Source organism: Branchiostoma floridae, chromosome 17 (assembly GCF_000003815.2).
Source record: "Branchiostoma floridae strain S238N-H82 chromosome 17, Bfl_VNyyK, whole genome shotgun sequence".
NCBI classification, from domain to species: Eukaryota; Metazoa; Chordata; class Leptocardii; order Amphioxiformes; family Branchiostomatidae; genus Branchiostoma; species Branchiostoma floridae.
The window spans coordinates 5,119,190-5,138,604 of NC_049995.1; the positions used below are offsets into that span (position 1 = coordinate 5,119,190).

Consider the following 19,415-nt stretch of genomic DNA (forward strand, 5'->3'; position numbering starts at 1 on the left):
TAAAATAATGGGTAGCAGTGTGACTGGATAACTCCATACAGAGCCTCCGTTACTTGGGCCGAGTAGAGTGACCTTACCCAGCGCGGGACAGTTGTCAGTCTGTCAGTTCCGTCCAAGTTTCTTCAGTTTTCTTAGGATTTCTCAAGACAGCGTGAGTATCTTAAACCTGTGCGACTTGTCAACCTCTTCAAGAAGTAAGTTTTGAATTTGAGTGAGAAAATCCTTGAGAACGATAACGTTACTTATTGCAGACGACATTTTAAATTTTGCACATGCATGAGAGAGGGCGGTAAAAAAACTCTGTAAAAACTGACAGACGAAATCTGTGCTTACTATTTTGGCAAGATTTGTGAATTTCTTGGTTTTAAGTAATCTCCTTTCTTGTTCACTGGCTTGGTGCTTCGAGGAAGGGTTTGACCTTGCTTTATTCACTCGGGTTGTTTTGATGTTTAGCAATTTTGTTGTGTTGTTTTTGTTGTCAAACAGTAAACAGTCTTGTCGTGATTTTGTTATCTCAAAACACCGTGCGATGTTTTGACTAGGCCAAAATAGAGAATTGTTTCCTGTCAAAACCTTGCTGTTTATTACATTCCTTCGTTATATGTATGTCTGAACTGAACTAATATCAATATCTTGAATTATTCCATGATCTTTGCTGAAGTCTCAGAACTATCGAACTTTGACAGAAATTCTAGGGGGAGGGGGGCGATTTTATTTCTTCAATTTGTTGAAACTTTGTGGGACTATCAATATGTTATGAATAGAACATAGACTAAGCCAGTATTACACTATGCAATGCTCAGTAAAAAAACAGCTAAAAAAACTAACATGACATACTTTATTATTGAATACAAATTGATTATTAATTAACATGTATTATCAATTAATCAGCTTCCTATTCACATGAAATCTATTTATTTATTCAAATTGCAACAAGGGCAATACAATGTGGACACATAGGCAGCATGCTGATATCGTGACCACATACATACATATACAATACAAATCATAATGCTACACAACAATGGCATAATCAAGAACTAACAACATATCTAACATGTTCGTCTAAAATCAGTCTACAATCTTATTTACAATATACAATTCAAGTCATAATTGCTTCATATCACAAAAATAGTTTGTTCACAAGTTCGGAGATCTGAGGTCATCTGAAGGAAAAGCTATATACAAACATGAAATCTGGTTTCAGTTTAATAAATACATTTGTCTGCAGATGTTCAGGTTGTCAAAGATCAAGCAAGGTTGTTGGGGAAACCAACTAAAGGAGGTTGTATAGAATTAGAAACATTACATACAGATCATTTCAATCTTCCCAACATCTGCTTGGATACAAGTCAATGCAGCTGTATTAATCATACTATTCATAGGCCAATGCAGGGTTGTAGCCAACCTGAAATAATTTTCCGTCCTCTTGATTTTGAATCCTACCAAGCGCTGAAGGTGCAAACGTCCTAGGCATCCTCCTCTGGAAACTTTTGACATCTAGACCCTCTGAAATGCTGTTTCCTGCATTTTGAGGTGTAAATTTTGCTGGTAGACTAAGTTTTTAATCTTTTTGGTGAAAAATTACACAAGAGACTTAGACAGTTTTTTTATATCTTTACTGACTTAACATATAGATTTTTGTCCATCACAGAGGACGGGCAAAAATATTTTCCGTCCCCAGCTGCAAAATTCCGTCAAAGGACAGGAGACGGGTTCTAGCTACAACCCTGGGCCAATGTTACATCTCCACAAAGATGTTGAGGTGAATTCTGTCATGAGTTCAGAAGGATGTATATTTCCATGTATTGCGAAAGCTTTTTTAAACGATCTTGGAAAACTTAAGACTCTGTGAATTGTCCTGTTCTTGTGTAAGAATTTGCAAAATGCTCAGAAATTACAGCTCTAAAAAAAGCTGTAAGATTGTAAATATCCCAAGGATCATTACTGTCATTGCATGTCCAATTGGTAGTTGACACAATCAGGTTGCCACAAAAGCTTGTATAATCAGACTCCTTTACATGTACCTGCTTGAGAAAATAGTGCACTCAATGGAGTACTGCCTTGTTTGCGTATCTTTAGACGTCGGATGTTTACTTTGGTAAGTACGAGACGATGTGTACACGGCGTCTTTCAGGCAAAGAACATTGTTGCCATGGCAACAAAGCAGTGCTCAATTGTCATCATTCATAGATGCCACAAAAATGGTCTAAAAACCAAAGTTGGATATTTTTCACCGTTTTGCATACTGGGAAAGCTGAGTCGTAACCAAAGCTTCAATCTAGCATCAGTGACATTTTAACTCTCTAACATTACATGATTGTATGTCACTTGCTAATAATGTTATATGTGTAAAGAGACATTTTTTTTAGATTATAAATTGATTGAATACAGGCTCATTTTAGATTGATTGAATACAGACACACACAGAATACGGTAGGACCTAATTGTCAATGGACATAATTGGGTTTCTCATGTGCACTCAATGTACCTAACAGGAGTCTAGTATTGTATTACCATTTTATTGAAAGCAATTGAATTCACTGTCATGAGGCAGTCTTATTTAACAATAAGCCTTTAGTTGGCTCATGCGGTATTCAATTTCCTTTCTCACCTGGTATAATTATCCTGGACAGCTTCAAGGGTCGTTGGTCTTTGTATGCACACCTTTTTCAGTCCCTACATTCAATCTTTTCAAAGTCGTTCTTAAAGGGTCACGAGAGTCCTTTCTGTGCTATTTAAAATATCAAGCAGTCTCGAACTTAGCAGCATTAGTTCATTTGATCTACGTTTTATTTATGATAATTGCAGTCATAAAATGATTAGAACATGATGTAATAGAAAATAAGATGGCTTAAAATGTACAGTGCAAAGAATAGCGCTGAGTGTACTGACATTGCATTAGGTAATGCTTTACCGATTTATGCCAGTTTCCAAGTTCAAATTCTAATTTTCATCTCTTTGCAAAGGAAAGGTGACAAAGGCCACAAGTAAACTGAACACATGTAAGCAAACTTTGGCATGGCAAACCGTAGTCTAGCCCAAACATAAGCCTGCACGTATCGAGTAACGTACCTAGGCTACTATCTGGTACGTTATCTGTGTTCGTTCATGTTTGTACCTGTGTTTGTACAGTTGCATGATAAATTTTACAAACTGTGCTGGTATCAGAGGCAAACAGGCGTACACAGTCTTTGTGATAAGGCAGGACCCACAGAACTTAAGGTTACAAAAGTTTTGAGACAATGCCCATACTTTTCTTTGAATTTCCTCTCAAAGAAATTACTTTTTTTTGTACTTTGTGCGTGTGCTTCATCTGTTAGATATGTCTTATAAGAGGCATAGTGTTTATATTATATATTCTCAGCCTAAAAAGTCATTTAAAACAAGTTCGCAAAAGTCTCTGTGGATAGTTTCACCAGGTTGGTACGTCACTGAATAAAGAGACTCTTTTTACACAACCTCTGCTTTATTTCCACTGACAAGTCTAAATAATAAGTAAATTGCTCTGAGGAAGGTGACAGACAGTCACTGAAACGTCAGTGGAAATAAAGCAGCGGTTGTGTACATCTCAAAGAGTCTCAATTTTAAAAGTCTCGTAGTTGAAAATCAAGCCTTGTTATGTGGATTTGTTAAACCAGGTTAAACAATGCAGAAACATGGTGTTAATTGACTTAATTGGCCATCAGTTTACTACTACCTATTTGTATTTCATTCAAGATTTATATGGTAGTTTGTGGTAATTACAACAGCACAAACTTAGCTTGTATTGGGTCTTATACCGATCAATATTTTGGTACAGTGATAAATTTGTTGACCCATTTTCGAGTGCTTGCTCAAAGGGTGGGGGTCTGACCACTGACCCTGCAATTCTGTGTTGGGATGGTGGTCAGAGTTGATGATAAGACTGTTAAGTCTTCGTAAAGCCTTAAAAATTTTTTATCAGTCTTCAACAGATATTGTAACAAGTTCTACATTTTAAATCTTGAATATTGACATCTTAAGAACTGAGGCCTTCCGTGTGACATTTTCTAGGAAATGTTGATCAATTGAAATTTTTCCTTTTTCTTTTCAATCTGGAATACTTGACAATAGTCTTACTGGAATGATAAACTTGAACGTGTTACATAGAATGGTAGTCAGTTATTTAATACACTGGTGCCCGCGTGACAGGCTTTCTGAAATAAACATTGGTTGCGTTATTGGGGAAACAGTCTAGAGAGTAGAGACCATTTATAACAACATCTTCATGAATTAAAGTGTAAAAAAACCTGGATTCTGGATCTGTAAAACCTTCTTGTCAATTTGCTGTACTATAAGATGTGAAACTGTCCTTAAATAACTTCTACTGTTCACTTGCAAAAGTGTAGATTTCAGTTGTCCCAGGAAGATTTACAGCACTTTGTGCATGTTTTCAGTCAAAATTTGTATGTGTTTTGACTTAATGTCCTAAAGTTCTGGTATCTTAATCTGATAATGGTGTAGACAGGTATTCTTGACATTCTAATAAACAATTACCGGTAAGCTGTGCTAAAAGCCAGTATTTTGTGCTAAAAGGATTAGTAAAGACTGAGTTGTAGGCATTACTGCGTTATTCATTGTAACATGAACCAGAACCCATATCTACCAACTTGACAATATAAAACTGTAACACGTTGCAAAGAAGTACTGAGTACCTGTGAGTATTTTTCTCACCGTCCTAATCTACAATTACCTGCAGGATAAAAGAATTTGTCTTAAGGATAAAAGACAAAATCTTAAATCCTTCCAAGGGTCTTAACCTAAAACCTTAATCCTTGTCAACAAATACTGGTATGCCTTACTGATAAAAGTCTGTAAGAAATTTTTTTAGAGACTTGATGTTTCAAGCATCTTACGCTAATACTGTAATAGTAATACTTAAATGTGAATGGCTTTTCAACCAGGCTAAGAAGTGACCTGACTACATGTATTTCAGACCTCCCTTTTAGATAAAAAAAGTCTAGAAAGACTTTTTAAATCTTTAATATTAGGATAAAATCTAAATGTCCAAAACCCTGTCAAGAATCTAAACGTAATAATGTGTATAAATGGTTTTAAAGAGTGTTTTCTTTGACGTCCTAATCTGCAATTACTGTACATAACTCTCCATCAAAACACGCTTTCCCAAACCCACTCCTTCCCAGGGCTTGTTACCGGTTCGCTAATTGTCCATCAATCACCGTTGCCGTGGCAACAGAGCTAACACTGCTGACATATTGTTCTCCTTGCCAGGTTGCTGTGGTTGGAGGGAAAGTCCAGATCATGATATGATTGTGCGATCTCAGAGTGGTGTTTTGTGCCGGAACAAAGGCCTTGGAAAGCTATGAGTCTAGAGGACCTTACCATGAGCTACAACACTGATAAGAAGTGAGTATTTCCCTCTTACTTTCAGAAGAAGTCATGAAAGGACTTCCTTGATTTTCCTTTGATATATATTATTAGATACATGTATACTACTATATGGGGAGGTCTTACAGGACAACTACTGACCCTCAAGCAACCTTGACTCATGTAACGTAACATGTACTTTGAAACTACTTTCGGAATTGTGATCATTGATACGGTGATTTGATTGTAGCCTTCGTATCTCTTGTATGATTATTGGTTCAACTCGGTTATTAGATACTGATTCTTGTGTCTTTTTTTGACAAAAGGTTCTATCACACAAAATTGTACCATGTACGTCATACATTTTCAAATACTTTTGAATTAAAGATTTTAGTAATGTTTTTGTGAAATTTCATGAAGATTGCAGAAATCAACTTTGATTTGAAAAACCATTTTATTAAAACTTAATTGACTAGTATATGTTTTAAAGGCTAAACGTGATAATTTCTAATGGGATTCTTTTTTCTACCTTGACTGTTACTAGTGTTAGTAACATTGCTACCCTTGTGTAGAATGCTAAAAAAATGATCTTTTGGCTATATTTTTCCTTAGCAATAGCATTAGAGTGATCCAATTTATTACACACTTGTATGTACACATGTATAGCTATCTAAAGGTAATAGACTAACATTTTACCCATCTTGCGTTACATGACGTGTGCAATTTAAAAGAAGAAAAGAAGAAACCAAAATAGCTTGAAACAAATAATTTCGTGTAATCCGTTCCGGATAGTTATGGCTAAAACAGTACTGACATGCAGTGAACACCAAAAGGTGTTGCTATTTTTAGTAACTTTGTGCATTCATTAATTGTTAATGACTGGGTTGTGCAGCATTTTCAGTTGTTTATCACTTTGTGTACCTCAATTGTTGCAGACTTCAGGTGAGCAAAGCAGAGAGACAAGACCGGAAAAACGTCCTGCCATTCCTAAAGCCTCTTCCACCTTCCAAACATGGGGTATGTGATCTTATCTATTTATATTCATTTTATTATTACAGGGCACAAAGTACTTTTTGGGCATACCTACACAAGTGCAGGTAACATTGGAAACCACCTGCACCAGACAAATTTTAAAACAAACTTTAGAAAGTAGTGATCAATATATACAAAGATCTGTTCACTGTTCAGTCAATGCAGGTAGTAAAAATCCACAATACACCAGTCCTACATCATAGTAGTCATAAATTTATTAAATAGAACATACCCTGTACATGGACCAGTGCATGTTAGGTGCAGATATCAGAAATACCTAATATGTATTGCGAGTGGAACATCATCAAGAGTACTAATTTGATATTAGAAAGGCCTTGAATGTGTCTCATTCCAAAGTCATATCTTCACAGAATATCCTTTACTGTTGTGTTATATCAAATATCATAAGACATCGATGGATGATATAGCTGACGTAATATGTGTATGTGGGTCCTTAATTGCTCTGTTGCACAGAGACCCTATTGTGGTTACTGGATAAGTCGAAAACATGCGAAGCCAGTAGAAAATCCATCCATCAAATGTATGAAGATAAATTATTCCCATCCAATCAACAAAATATCCCATGAATATTTTATTGTATTGTGATTAGAAAAGACATGATTGTCCCCCTTCATTGAATGAAACGTCTTCTTCCTGAATTGGTGCAATCAAGCAGTTTGTTTAGTGTACTGTAATCACAGTTTATTTATGTCTCATGTTCTAAAGGGCTTATATACTGTCGCCTGCATGGTGCATTGTTGTCCTTGGCAACCAACATGGCTGCTGGGTACAGATTGCAATCTTGCAATTTTTTTATTGCCTGGCAGTTTAGGAAATGATAGAATACTTAAGCAAGTGTGTACTTGATAATGGTGGTATTCAAGTACCAACAATATGTTTCAGGTATTTGATAATGTTTTTCAGGTTTTTATGCTAAAGCCCAGGCTTTTTTTCTTTATACAGTAATGCTTATCACGTAACCATAAGAGTACCAAGTTAGTGTTTTGAAATGTTTGATATGATTCTGGCCAGTACTTGATAATGCTGTCCAATTCTTGGACCAACTTAGTCTTAAAGTATTTTTAAATGAAAGGTTTAGATGGAAATTAAGTGCTAAATTGTACTAGCTTTCTACCCAAATGAAATCACACATTTTGTACAGTTGTCTATTACATGAATTTGACTATAAATGTACCATACCAGAATATTGTTCCTAAAATGTTCTAAGTATTCTGAAATATTTTTCAGGCTATGTCCTGTCTGAACAATGTAGGGGTTGTTTATGGGAGAGGTTCAGTTGGTAAAGGTGGTGATTTGTATTGTCACATGGAGGGTTCCTCAAGCATGTCTGCCCCTCGCTTCCACCTCGTGTACTGTTGACTCAAACGTCGTGGTCTAGTTGCGTACAGCAAAGCCTCTATCCAGCGGCTACCGTGAACCGTGGAAGATCACTTTGCCCGGCTTTTGTAGCCCGTGCCTTGACACAAAACACGGCCGCTTGCGCCCGCTGGTTTGGGCAAACAAAGACGCCTCCTCAAGTGCCCTCTGCGTAACCCTCCTTCAAACTCTCTAACTCTCTGTCCAACTGTTTATGTCTTGTGCTTTATATCAACAAGTCTATGTAAACACTTGAAGAGCGATAGAATGGGGGAAACGGATTATGACGCTTGTAAGTCCTAATTTGTACAACCCCCCAAGAGGGAAAGTTTTGGGCGCGGTATTCGGGTAAATTATCGCTCCTCGTAGCACGGTATTTTGCGGGCTGGCATGTGGTTGCCACTTCGTTCTGCTGCATTTCTGTTCCTCATCATGTTACCTTGTTTTCCAGCAGTAACCTCATTTTTTTTCACTCAAACAGTGAATTCACTTATTTTTGTAGTAACTCAATTTGCACTGGGAAGGGTTTTGCAAGGTTTTAAGGTCTTGGCAGAATCGATAATTGTATAGTAAGTAATACACTGGAAAGGTGTTGTGAATCTATAGACTAGTGGAAAGGTGGAAACTTCTTTATGAATAAATAAAATTAGAATTGCAAATGTTTCAAAATTTACAGTATGTTCTGGTGAGCATTGTAAATAACAAATTTATACTTGTGAAAGACTTAACCCTCATGCATTGTATAGGTTTACTCTGCTAGCACACAGTACCTACGAATGTGCATTTGTATGTACAACTTGCAGATTATCTAAGAGGAAAACATGCAGGTAAAAGGTCATGTAGAAAGGTGAAACACAGTTACTCAATTGTCATGATCCAAAAATAAAGATGACTGTTTTTGCTTGTCTGAATAGATTTCTGAATATCTGGTTCTTACTCCAAGAAAGATTTTATCTCAAAGTCATATCAATGTCTATGAATAGAACACAAGTACAATATTGATTATTTCATGCCACTGGTGCCAGTTTCTCAAGTGTTAACCTAATTTTTCTTACGTTAGGCCTGCCAACCACAGGAAACCTGTCCTGATTTCTAAGGACCTGAAGAATGTTGTTTAAACAGTCTCACACCGTTGCTTAGATTTATAGACATAACTATTTACTGACAAGCAGGTAGCAAAGTACATCTTTTGTGTGGACAGCTTTTAATACTGTTCAGTCTATGCAAAGCCTTGTGTCACGTATCTAAGTGCAGTATTACTGTATCTAATAATTTTAGTATCCATGCTGAAAAGAAAAAGGATAGATAATCATTGAAAGAAAGACTTATATATAGCACTATCCAACCTCAGCTCAAAAGGACCACTTAGGGAACTGATGAAATATTGTCTAATACATGGACAAGTGGCCATTGTAGAAAGGATTTGATACTTGTTTCAATGGGAAAAATTATTTAAGGGACCACTGAAAAGTCATATTGGCCAGGGGGGTCCTTATGTGGTGGTCATTTGTACAGGTTTGACTGTAACATACAAAATACTGTCACTTACTAGTAATAGATTGGTGGATTATGAAAATCTGGTACAATCATCATGATTCTGTCATGATTTCTAATGTTAGAGAAAACGTATAATTTGATTGAATATATCATGAATCCAAATTTTCAGAGCATCTTTCTGATTATAAAAGTGACCACTTTAAAGCTGTTTTACAGTAATATGCTAATTTGATATCTTACGATTGCGTACTCAAAGACCCTACCAGACAGAGCTATTGAAACCCTGTCAGGCCTTAACAACTGTAGAATAGATGTTCCAAGTGACATAAAACAGGGCATGTGATGTCATTCATGCTGTCCAAGGCTTGGAGACAGGTTGGCAAAGTCTTCTATTGGTAAACAAACTCATCAGTGACATTTGGAAGAGACTCAGCCAAGAGAGGTATGCAGGGTAAGCCGAAAGTAACATTGAGAGCAAGTCAAGATGGCATTCGTATGGAGTGGAACTTTAAGTATCGGGTAAGACACTTTACTGACTTTCTTAAAATCTATGGAATCTCTTGATTTTTGGAATGCTTTTTGCTTAACTCCGTTCGAAATGGAATCAGTAATAGTTCACTTATCTGGATTCAAACTAGGGACTTTCTCTCTATTCTTAAGTCTACCAGTCAGCAGGAGGCTATACAAACTCTATAAAATTGAAAAAAGGTTGTTCAAACAAATTCTTAAGGTGTAAGTCTTAGACAGGGGTGTAGAAATTGTTGTTATTCAGTAATTTGTAATGACTTAGAAGTTAGATGGGTATGTTTTGGACAATAAGGACTATAGATGCCTACTTGTACATGTGGTAGCAAAATTTTGTGAAGTCCAATTTTGTTCTTCAATGTAAAAGACTTTCAATCAACACACTTATGAAGAAGGGTAGTGCTGGCGTGACCTGGTATGCTAATGACCAAAGGAAAAGGGAGTCAAAGTCAAAGTCCTTCCGACGCCATCTCCGTTTCAGTAGCTTGGGGCCACACACATAGTTTGTGCAATCACTACAGCAGGGGGCTAGTCCACTGGTAGTGGCGTGTGTTCAAGTCCATACTCTTTTCCGAATGCTGAATGCTAAGCAGAGAAAGCTGTATGTACCATTTGAAAGTTTTGGATGACTGCTCTACCCTTAATGGGTCAGGTAGAGAACTTGTGCTACAGATAGTAATAGGATTAACGTTATGCATGATGCAAGACATGTAAGGAGTTCATCGTCCGACCTCGGAGTTCATTAACCAACTCTTACATTCTATTTCAGTCATATAACAATGGCACATATTCATCAGGCATTTTCATGTGTTATATTGACGTCAAACCTTGAGGATCTGGACTCTATCAAAAGCCTATCAGAGATATATAATGGGTGTCCTGTCAGAGTTATCAATGGAATTTACGACCCCATTGTGTGTGGTGGTTTTGTGACGTACATTTCTGGATAAAGACAGATTTATTGGGTATTACTCTGTCTTGTTTTATTGGTTAACTCAATTGAGATTGCAACATGTGATCAGAAAAATGATAAGATAGAGTTTTCTTGTTGTGTATTGTAATCAATCAATCTGTCAATCAATCATCCACTTACATCATCATGAGTTATCAAATATGTTGAACTTCTTTGATAAGAATGGTGAAGATTTAATTTGTATTGAGTAGCTTTGCTTTGGAAAAAAACTGCTTGTTGCATGATGTATAGCCAGATTTAATTGCACTTCATCCCCGAAGGCAAATTTAGCTCTAGACAGTGGAGTTTACAAAATGTAACACAGACTACTGTACATGATGTGCAGTTCATATTGAATGCAGTGGTGGGAGAAGATAAATGATAGAAAATAATATAATCACATTCATTTATCTACAATCTTGTGGGTAAGTTTAGACAACTATCTGATGGTTGTTTTACAGACAAAAATCCCATCACTAGATATGGTATCAATGTTCTGAATTCATAACTCACTGTTTGGTCAACACAAATTTATCTTCTCATAGTTATTTGTTATCATGTAAGTCGTGCATAATTTATACTCATTGCAGATTGATGTTTTGTCTTGCAGTGTGATTAGGAATATGACCATCATATTTCTTGATTAACGTTGCTGTAAATTTGTTGATATAATACAAAGCTTTTGAAGGTACATTGTATCTTCCCAACCAAAAATATTTGTCCTCTGGAGTATATCCCTCTGCCAGTAGCCAGACAATGGCTCTTAAATTACTAGTACTTCTTTTAAATGAAGTCTTAATGTTACATCTTTTGTTTTGTAAAGTATCCCAACTCCCATAGCAGATAACATTGATTGATGGCAAATGCTCTTGCAGCTTGTTGTAGACAATATGTAACTTCAGAAAAAAGCCACGGCAATATTAGTGTCTTAAGTTAGGATTTTCAAGCAGGCTGTAACAGAAGCAACCTACTAGTAAGAGTAAGACGACATGTATCGCGATTATATGGTGATTATATGATATGATATTCATGAATGTGGCGTGCGCCCTTAGTACAAAAACCATAGACTTCAAAACTCTGCATTTTCAGATGGAAATACCTTTAAGTTCTCATACGCACAAGTGTGCAAATTCAAAGTTTTCCTCAGCCTAGCTTAAAACCTTGTTTGTTTTCTCCTGCTGGTTAATGATGGTTGCTTGGCAACAATGGCCCAGATCTATTAGCAGGTAAATATTGTAGTGAAGCTCCCCCTGCTGAAGTTAACCTGAACTACAGCAACCTGTTGGATTGCAAAATCAAGATGATACTTTTTGAATTCCAAAGTATAAATATGATATGTAAGCTAACAGATTAGATGCTACTGTTATATTAGAAATTGCTTGACTATTGAATGATAAATTCATTATATGCTTTAATCAAACTTTTCTTGCTTGGATAAAAAAGCTAAAAGAAAAGCCAAAAAGAGGATGAAATACATTGTAGTAAAGAGAAAAATATCCCAACCTTAAGTCTGTTCATTTGATTAGTACATGTATACAATTACCTGGTATACACTTTTGGTTAATGAATTATATTATGAGTAGGAGGGGACAAGCTCCTAAATGCCCCCCTCAAAGTATTTATGTAGCTAGCCCATAGAATCCCTATCTTTATAGTATTCTTCTCAAAGCCTATTCATCTTGGAATCAAATCCAGTCGGCTGCAACATTACCTGAATGCAGAATCCTAATTAAGAATAGCAGACCTTTTCTTATCTTTCGGTCACCATTCAGACATGTCCCCTCAGGTGACCTAATTATGGAGATAAGAAAGCTTCTGATTCTGACCAATCAGGATTGGGTTTCCTAATCAAGTTACTTTATTCAAAAGAAGCATCTTGAGGTCCTTTTTTTTGGCTTGCATTGGTTTCAACTGACCCAGAAAACATCGACTTTGAAAAGGGTATGGCAGACAAAGTTGTCGTAGCTTGAAGGATCTTAAATTCTGTTTTACATATTTTTTTTTTTAAACTTTATTTTCTTGTTACATTTTCGTTAATTTTAACTTTCACATAGTTATTCAAATCATGTCAGTCTGGAATTGGTTTTTAAGTAAAGTGAGACAATGGAGCAAGTGGTAATGGCATTGTATAAAGAAAGCCCTCTTCTACTATAGCCACTACTGAAACTGTACGTAACAAGGTACCTCCAAACTTTCTACTCAAGCTCTGTTTTCATGTTTCTGTCTAGCAATATCATCTCATCTGAAAACCAAGGCTCAGGATTATATAGACATGGCCTATATTTGTATACATCCCACTTTAAGCTGACATCCGTCAAAGATTTAGTCTTGTGACCGAAATCTCCTTTCTTAGGATTGCTCCTCAGTTTCATCCTGGATAATTCCCTTCTTTATCCTCTTGACATCATGGAAGCTTCTTATTTTTTCTTGTGTGATCCTTTTGGCTAATCCTAGATCATCATTAATCTGATATGATTTTGCTTGAATAAGCTGCTTAAAAGATTTACTCTTTCTTGTTGGCTTGCTCGCTGACTGAAGTATGATTGGCTTAAAACTTTAGATTGAAAAAAAAATAGCCAAATAAAAACATCCCGTAATACAATTTTCTTGCAAAAGTTTCTTCTACTGAGATTGAAGAGTTACAAAAAATGGTAGAAAGAAGCTAAGTTTTTTGGTAAACATTGCAAACATTGAAAAATGTACAGTATCTGAGCAACGTATTGACGCAGTGATCTGAATCCAACCTTGTGCACGGAATGTACCATGACGCATGTCGGTTCTGCATTGTCGTGCCCCGTTCTCTTGGTGCGCGGTGACCCCAGCTTCCATGGCATAGGGTACTTTGTTTGAACGAGATATGATCCACCGAAATGACGTACTAGGAGGTGCCCTGATTTTTGTCAACAACAACAGGATGTTGCTTTCAGCAATTTGCTACATGCACTAGTTAGACACTATAAAGCGTTTAATTGAGGTAGCAAGTTTGCAAGTAACTGTTGTTTTACATGTCAAATTTGCATCAAAATGATGTATATTGAGGTATATCTTGTGACAGTACAGTGAAAACTGTCTCTTTGCTATCTATTGAAAAAATATATAAAAGTCAAGACATTGCTCAAAGTGGTGAATCATGGATATTATGGGAATAGCTGGGCAGTGTCACTGACACGGACTGTAAATGATGGGATAGCAAAAGATTTAGGGGGCCCTGGCAGCTTTGTTAGGAACTGCAGTGTTACTTAAAGTACAGCTGTTTGTGTCTTTGACATCTGTGAATTTTTGGGAACAAACACTCATAGATATTCCACTTAGTGACTGTACAGTTGCTGCCTTTTGTGTGTCTTCCAAAGTTCAAGTGAATCTTACATTCATATTATTTTGATAACAACACAAACTCTTGATCAGAAAAGTGCTGATAACCATCTAAAACATGCCCTTAAAAAGTACTTGTCATTAATGTGTCAATGTTTGCCTGGCCTTGCCTCAATCAAGTGACATTTCTGTCCCTCTTGTCCTTAAAAGCCTTAAGATCAGGTTTGCAAACTTGTTAAAACAAAGCAAATTGACTCTTTTAAGTGCTTCAGATGTTAAAAACACATTAACATTATGAAGAAGGTTTAAGGAGATGGACAGTCAATTGTTAGCAGGACTGAATAATGTTTTAATGAAAAATGAAATGCATCCATTAATAAGTAGCTTCACCTGAGAATCATACAAATGTTTCTGTTACACTGAAGGGCGGTCTTACCAGCTATATACAGATACTACAATGTCATGTATAGGTACTAACTGAATTGTACTAATTAATGCATACATTTTAGATGGCCTCTGCAATGTAAATCAAGCCTTGAATGATGTTAGGCATGACTGCTATGTAATGCTGACTAATAACTATCTCAGTATCTAACAATGACTGTTACACTGAAGGGCGGTCTTACCAGCTATATACAGATACTACAATGTCATGTATATGTACTAACTGAATTGTACTAATCAATGCATACATTTTAGATGGCCTCTTCAATGTAAATCAAGCCTTCAATGATGTTAGGCATGACTGCTATGTAATGCTGACTAATAACTATCTCAGTATCTAACAATGACTGTATACAATGTTACTGACAACTAGTACTTGAAAGAATTCACTGCATGGCAGTTGATTAAGATGCTTGAAGCTGCGTTTCAGTGATCATCCATGTGTTATCCCGTCAATTCCAAGCCTTTGTGATATGCCAGCGTGATTTTTCTGAAGGAGAGTGTTGCCATGGGAGCAGATCAGTTCATCAACAATGCTTGAATTTGTCTCTATTTTTCACCGTAAATCCTAAAATCCAGATTCTTAAGTCTTGTCAACCTCATAATCCTTAAAAGCCCCAACATGAGCTGTTCTTTTTGTCATAGGGTGTGATTTTACAGTTATGTCTTTGTTATCTGAGAAAACAAATCGCTGTTGAAAAAAACAACCTTCCAAGCAGATTTTACTTTTTGTATACCGAGTCTTTAATTTTAATTCTCACTTTTAAAATCAAAATACACGCTTACATGTATACATGTAATGCTTTGATCATCATGTCAGTTTTGTACAAAAACACTGGCAATTTTTAAAACCTACTAGTCACGTTTAAGTTTAAGTCAAATAGTTCTGTACCTAACTCATAACAGAAGTAGCGAAACAAATGTGGAGGAAATGTTGCTCTCTTGATTGACGAAAATTTGTGCACATAGTAATTTACTTGCATTTATCCCTTTGGACATGAACTTCAAATAGAACTTTACTCTGGACTGATGTTAATGCAGTGGTATTTCCAGTAACAAGCTCAGGTTTATGTTTTCCCCTGGCTTTATTTGTAAAAGTTGATTAAAGCTCAGCATGTTAATTTGTATTTCCCACCTGTTTTTCTCCAACAGAAAACCCAAAGCTCAGGGAATAACATGTTAGACAGGTGTGTCAAGTCTTTATCAGGCAGGATAATTGCCTATTGTGTAGCACCAAATAACGACCTATTGATGTGCAAGTTTCAATTTGCATAACCATACAACCTGTATAGGGGCAACTACCGGGGTATGCCTCCAGGGTGGTTGTTTTGCAGTTGTTCAACTTCCACTGATTGACTGCATTGTGTTGATTTATTTTCATTTCTTTTTGATGAAGAAGGCAGAATGCTTTGGATAAACTGTTGGCTAAAACTGATGTGATGTCTTACCAGGTTGCAAGTTGGCGGCAGCCTGAGTCAAAAGCCATTTCAGTTTACCCTACTTCCATTTATTTAGTTATTACTTTCTTTACTTTTTTCCATCTCATCATGAGGATGAGAAATGATAATGATATCGATGATGATGACTTATCCATTATCTTTTCATCCTGTTACATGTAACAATAAGATGTTTTGTATAATAAATGATATCAAGAAATAGGTACAAATTTTTATGCGTGTAGGTGGGGGAAAAATGGTATTCCAACTGCAAAATTTCAGGTTTTGCACTACGCTGCCTAGGTTTAAATTTAAGTTGTACTAAGCAAAATGTGGTTGCATTTGCAAGACTGCGAGAAGGTATTTCCAGCACTGCTTATGGACGTCTCTAGGCTTTTGAGAATGTGCATATAGTTACTGTCTGTCATATCCACTGTTGTCATTGATAGTATTTGAGAGTTCACTGGCTTTGTAATTGTTCAAGATTGTTGGTAACTGATCACATAATGGCAACTATATGTCTAGCTGTGAGCACAAACATCATCAATCTTGTGAAAAAATTGCCTGTCAACAAAAATTGACACTCCATACAAAACAATATGCTTCAACAAAAATTGACTCTCCATACAAAACAATATGCTTCAAGTTTCACACAATATGAAAAATGGTGGTGAAAAACTGATTAATGAAAAAAAAATGAAGTTTCTTTACGAAAACCTTTTATCTAGTGTTTTTCCTTCTAGTGGTTTTGGTACAGTCGCATTTATTGTAGGCCTTTTCCATCTTTTGAATAATAAGCTCTGCAATGTCAAATGTGTACTAAGGTGACAATTTATTTATTGCTTTCTTTATATTGTCGTCAAGCAATAAACTTACAAACAAGCTTGATTTATAGTATGGCTGTATCATCATCATTGTTCGACGTGCTTACACACAGTGGGGTTTATACCACCCCTTACTGGTCTTGGTACTGTATACGTGACAGCAAACTATTTCCTTTAATGATGTGCATTATATTTATAAAAGGTAATCGTTCGTATGATGACTGTATTGTGAACCAAACAAGATGCATGTCAGTTTTGTATTCTCTAGAAACACTTGTTGTCAAGACTGTCTCCAGGACCCATCCCTCCATCCAATGATGGAAATATACATATTACTTGTTGGGACAGACAAAAATGTTACCCCGTCAGTCAAAAAATCTGAACTTCATGACATGAAATTGATGAAAAAAGTATTTTTTGTAAACTTGAAAATAAAATTTTAGAAATTTTTGTTGTTAAAACTGTATAAAAACAAAAATTAATGTTGCTCCCAAACACTAATAGTCGCACAACTATATGCTGCCTTCAGTGTATCCACTTCATTATAACACAATCATTATGATAATTTATTGCAGTGATATAAAAGTGCTGTCATGGCAGCCTTGAGGGTGACGTAGGAAGTTCTGGGTATTTGAGGACAAGGGTGTTGTCAATGCTTACAATTGCTCAGTATAGTACATAAATCATCAGATAGTGAAAACCTCATTCCGGAGTGCAGCAAATTGCAAAGATTTTGCGTCTCCTTAGATTTTGAAAAAAAAAACAAAAAAAACAGCAACATTGAAATTTAGAAAAGTGTGTTTAATTTACAAGGTTTTTCATCATTTGTAAGTTCTTAAAATTACAGTTTTTCACATCAGTCAAACAACTTACTTCCCTTTCCTTGTTATCATATCATTGGTAGTTCCTTTATTCCTGTCATCATAATGATCACTAGGCAAATGTCCTTTTGTCAGAAACACTTTAAATTCAAGGAAGCTCGCTCAAATGGAAATGAACATAAAGATGTGGGGGTTCATAGGCCAAGCCAGGGCATGCAATTATACCGTATATCATTAGCTGTCAGTTTGGGTGTTGGGAAGCCTTTGGTGTCAGCTGTTGCATGATTAATGACTGCAGTAGCGGCACAATTCCCTTGTGGACCTTTGCACTGTGTGTTGCCAATCTGGCCAGTTTTATGCTGAGGGATTTAAAACGAGTCTTCGTAGCTTGAAGTGTTGTCTGACAGAAACCAACATCCGGTGTCTTGCTCTTTTATTCATTCGGACAAAAGCTCTAACTTCTGTGTGTAAGCCTCAGGCTTTGTGGCTTGTGCCGGTTTGGTTACCACGGCGACGCCGCGGTGTGACGTATACACCTGTACGCTCTGCCCACCTGCCAGTTGGGGTATACACACGACACCCGAGTGGCTCCCCACCGCGACCTAACAACACCGACCGATGTCTCAACCCTCTCTTGTTTCACCCCCATTCACCTGCCTGCCACTGCACTGAAAAGTACTTAGCATTGTTAGACAGTAAACGATTGCTGGCACCTCGGCTGGAAGGAGCGCTCTCTCCCTTTGTTTCCTTGTGGTAGTTCTTCAAGACTCCTAATCCTCTTGGGAGTTTAAGGAACTGCACATGGAAAAGTCGGCCTTCAAGATCGTCCCCATGTCCAGGCACTACAAGCTACAATCGGTGAGTTCCTCACACTTCTGTTTAGACAACTCGTAAGAGGAGGGTTTGGTTAGCCATTGTAGACAAGTAAGCCCCGTACCCCGCTTTTTGGTATGCCCATTTTCTTTGCATGGGGCGACTTGAGTCTGTGGTGACAGACACCTCCCTACTGCCTGGAGCTATCCCTAGTGCTGCGATAAGCTACACATTTTGCATTGGAGGACTTTGGAGGAAAATGTTGTGTTGTGTATAAGTTTCTAATTGTTCACCTCGCTGTTTGTTGGAAAAACACGGGGCCTCACCCACCTGGTTACATTTGTAACAGGAGACAAGACCACCAAATTATCAGCTTACTTCAGAAGCTGCAGCTAAGACAGCCTTTCTTTATGATACCGCAAAACGTATGAAGAACATGTTGCAAAGTAAGATGTATATGGTACACAGATTTCCTTTTTTTTAAACTTTACCATATCTCTTGCTGAAGAAACTGTCTGGCATGGAAAAAATATTTCAGTACGAAAATTAAAGGACAGAGCTTCCCTTTAAAAAGCAAAGTTATAACTTCTCGTTTGCAAGATTGAGAGAAAAACGATTCAAGAAATCCATCACAAAATCTTGTCTTTTTACATACTATCACAGTATCAGACGTTACCATTTTTCATCAAGATGAAGAAAGTTCTGGCCAGAAAAAAATGTAAGCTTACATGAAGTGAAAGGTTGAGCCATGTCTTCTTGTGTCATACAAAGGAGACCAGGATAAAATCTTTCTTTCGAAGATGTTAAACTTAAAATGTTTTCTTCCCTAAAGTCCACAATGACATCACCTTTAGCTCTATCGCAGTGCACAACTTAGCATGCTGTACATGTAGACCTATGTCTACTTTAAAGGGCTTGTTTAGAATTCCTCTAAAGCAGATGTTAGCTACTTAAGCTCCAGACTTTCTTCAACACAGTCACTTTTATGGAGGAAAGTCTTTGTTCAAATGCCTTCAAGTCTTCCAATAAGAAC

General features: G+C 36.7%; 1 protein-coding gene across 3 annotated transcripts in view; it reads left to right on the plus strand.

The window, feature by feature from the left end:
• Window positions 1–19,415, plus strand: part of LOC118404534 (dual specificity tyrosine-phosphorylation-regulated kinase 4-like) — a 51,355-nt gene continuing 31,940 nt past the window's right edge. For 2 of the 3 annotated variants that reach the window (XM_035803675.1, XM_035803679.1), the window contains exons 1-3: window positions 1–151; window positions 5,254–5,388; window positions 6,285–6,366. In XM_035803675.1, coding sequence (XP_035659568.1) covers window positions 5,345–5,388; window positions 6,285–6,366 — 126 coding nt within the window. In that variant the 5' untranslated portion in view covers window positions 1–151; window positions 5,254–5,344. Of the gene's footprint in view, window positions 152–5,253; window positions 5,389–6,284; window positions 6,367–18,098; window positions 18,428–19,415 lie in introns of those variants that run through there. The other variant, XM_035803676.1, reaches the window with a different exon arrangement.